General features: G+C 34.0%; 1 protein-coding gene across 1 annotated transcript; it reads right to left on the bottom strand.

The window, feature by feature from the left end:
• Positions 1 to 823: 823 nt before the first annotated feature.
• LOC116099400 (odorant-binding protein 1a-like) lies at positions 824 to 2,457 on the bottom strand. The gene is made up of 3 exons (XM_031382964.1): positions 2,407 to 2,457; positions 1,836 to 1,975; positions 824 to 914 (listed from the first exon to the last, which is right to left on the bottom strand). Exons 1-3 carry the CDS (start codon positions 2,455 to 2,457, stop codon positions 824 to 826), a joined length of 282 nt encoding a protein of 93 aa, XP_031238824.1.
• Between the last annotated feature and the right edge of the window lie 249 nt (positions 2,458 to 2,706).

The raw sequence follows: 2,706 nt of genomic DNA, 5'->3' as shown, positions 1-2,706 counted from the left end.
GAGAGAGAGAGAGAGAGAGAGAAAGAGAAACAAGAGAAAGAGAAACAGAGACAGAGGCAGATTATGTGAGTATCATTTGCACTTATTGTATGACACATCTGCTCCCTTCCATTAGCAAGACTGTAACAACCATGTAAATTCAGGTAAAGCATTTTCTTACCAATAGAATGTACACACTTGTGTTTGTTTGTTTGTTTTGTTTGTCAAATTGTACATAATTTAGTTGAATGATGTTGCTATTATTTTTAGCAATTTCTACATATATAAAGGAGAAATCAGGAAATCATTAAACAGAGTTTGTCCATAACGGCTTTTCAAAATTAAAGATTTCCAATATTCTAAATATTTTATTCTCTACAAAATATGAGAAAATAAATATTTAAAATAAAGTATAAGCTAAATTTTCCTTCACTCAATGACGACAGATCACGTTTGTAATGTAAGCAGAGGGGAGCCAGAGGCACGAAGTTTGCAAAGATGTTTCATGATATTTAGACCTTCTTCAGAGTACCAGGATTGCAAAAAAAAAAAAAGAAAATGTATGACAGAAAAAACACAGTAAAAATTATCTAGAAATGATTTATCTGTGGGAAAACTACTTGGAAAATATATTGCTAGAATTATTCACATCTTTAAGTGATAGTGTTCTTCTCCAAGTAAACTGAAGGTGACCTAGAATTTATTTGAACTTAGTAATGTATCTGAGGGTGTTGTAGAGATTAATACATTTCCAAACAGCCAACCTTACTCTTGATCTATGTACCTTTGGGCAGCTGAACTATCAGCATAAACTACAATGCTTTGGTCATAGAGGGTGCTCCTTTTAGAAACTGTACTTACACTGAGTTCTGTAGGTCTTGCCATCTTCTTGCAAATACCCAGTGATTGTGGTCAATGAGCAATGTCCATTTTCCCTAAAAAATCAAAGAGAGAATACGTGGTTTGTTCTTTGCTACCATTGAATTCATATTAAAGATTCTCAAGTGTTATAATGCATTTAAGGAAGTACTGTGATCAATGAAGTTATCACTATACAGACATAGGAGCTAATTACTTATGTTTACCTCAATTTATCCTAATTCTGGTTTAGAAAATGTCATACTGTTTGTGGTCATATAGTTGCCTTTTTTTATGTGTGCCCATTTTGACCCATGGTATGAAGGTACTGGTGATATCCTTATACAAACTTCAATAGTCATTGAGTATGATTTTCTGTTTGATAATTCTCTTGCTCTGCTCCAGCCATAATATAGGCATGGATTTATATGTACATATTTTAAGTGTGTTGTATGTAACCTAAAAGTTAAAGTTATGGCTGTAAGACAGAAATAGTTCTAAGCATTTTTTGTTCTTACTGACTTATTCATACCTGCATTAAACATAGTCATCCAAATGTCAGAGAGAACCTTTGAATGTAGAGCTTCAGAAAAAAAGATTCCAAAACTAGATTTATCTGACCCATTTGTGGAAGATTTTTATGAATTCCCTGATTCAATAGTATAAGATCTATGTCTCTGACCTATGTGATCACACCCTTCACCTAAATACAGATGATTTGTTTAGAGGATTCTCTATCAAACAGAGAGATAAAATTCAATGACAGCCTTCCAAACACAATGGTTACTCAGGATGTACGCATGAAACTGGAGACATTGATTATCTCTCTGAGTGGTATCCAGATATGCCCCATCACAGACTATTATTATCATACTGCTAAAAATTGGGGTTTTTGGATTCATGACGAGAACCAAAAGAGTCCCCTGGAATTAAGCATAGCATTAAGGTTAAGAAATGAAAACACTCTGCTCAGTTTACATTCTGGATAATTTGCTTACTTGACATAAAATGTGAATTTCATTTTTTTGCATTCCTCTTCACAAATAATTTCACGACAGTAGAGTCTTAGTTTTCCACCTCTCACTACCTTGTCTACACGACTAGCAGCAATAGCAACAGTTTTCCATTTTCCATCAATCTATAAAAGCAATAAAAATAACAAAGTAAACAATACAGACCATTAGAATATGAGTTGGTATTCATATCTCTTCCCTCAATCCTTCATATTTTAAAATTACTAGAAATATTCATCAATATTATTTTATTTGTTAGTTCTAGAGAATGTTTCCAGGAATGAAGCACAACTCAGAGAAATAAGATGACTTGATTAAAATAGAATCATGGAACTGAGACTCTTCATCTTTTGTCCTCATATACTCTGCAAATCCAATCCTTTATTTCACTTCTATCATCCTAGAGAAAACCTTATTGTAAAAGTATACCTGAGTGAAAGTCAGAAAGGTTATTTCATGAAGATAGACTTACATGGATAAACTGAATGACACACCACATCCATAGAATTATGCTATTGTGGAAGTTCACATATAACCACAGACGTCATGGATTTACCTGAGCATGAGCCATTCCAAATGCCAAAGCCAGCAGCAGAAATTTTACCATGATGGCAACTGACTTTGCTCTTCTGCAGAAGCTCAAAGTACATAAGTAGTTGTGAAGGATGTGAACTGACAAAGGTTTTTATACAGTTAGTTAGTGTTACCGGCCAGCAGCAACCATAGGAATGGACTTTCTGGAATATGGAGTCAGGTTGAAATTGGCTAGCCATAATTATATCTTACTCATGTGGAAGGCACCTTAAAAATTAGACAACAGGAGATGTGATCACCCAGTCATCTTCCATTTTAATGA

Source organism: Mastomys coucha, chromosome X, assembly GCF_008632895.1.
Source record: "Mastomys coucha isolate ucsf_1 chromosome X, UCSF_Mcou_1, whole genome shotgun sequence".
Lineage (NCBI taxonomy): Eukaryota > Metazoa > Chordata > Mammalia > Rodentia > Muridae > Mastomys > Mastomys coucha.
The sequence above is the reverse complement of the archived record's forward strand: the minus strand, read 5'-3'. Positions and strand labels throughout refer to the sequence as shown.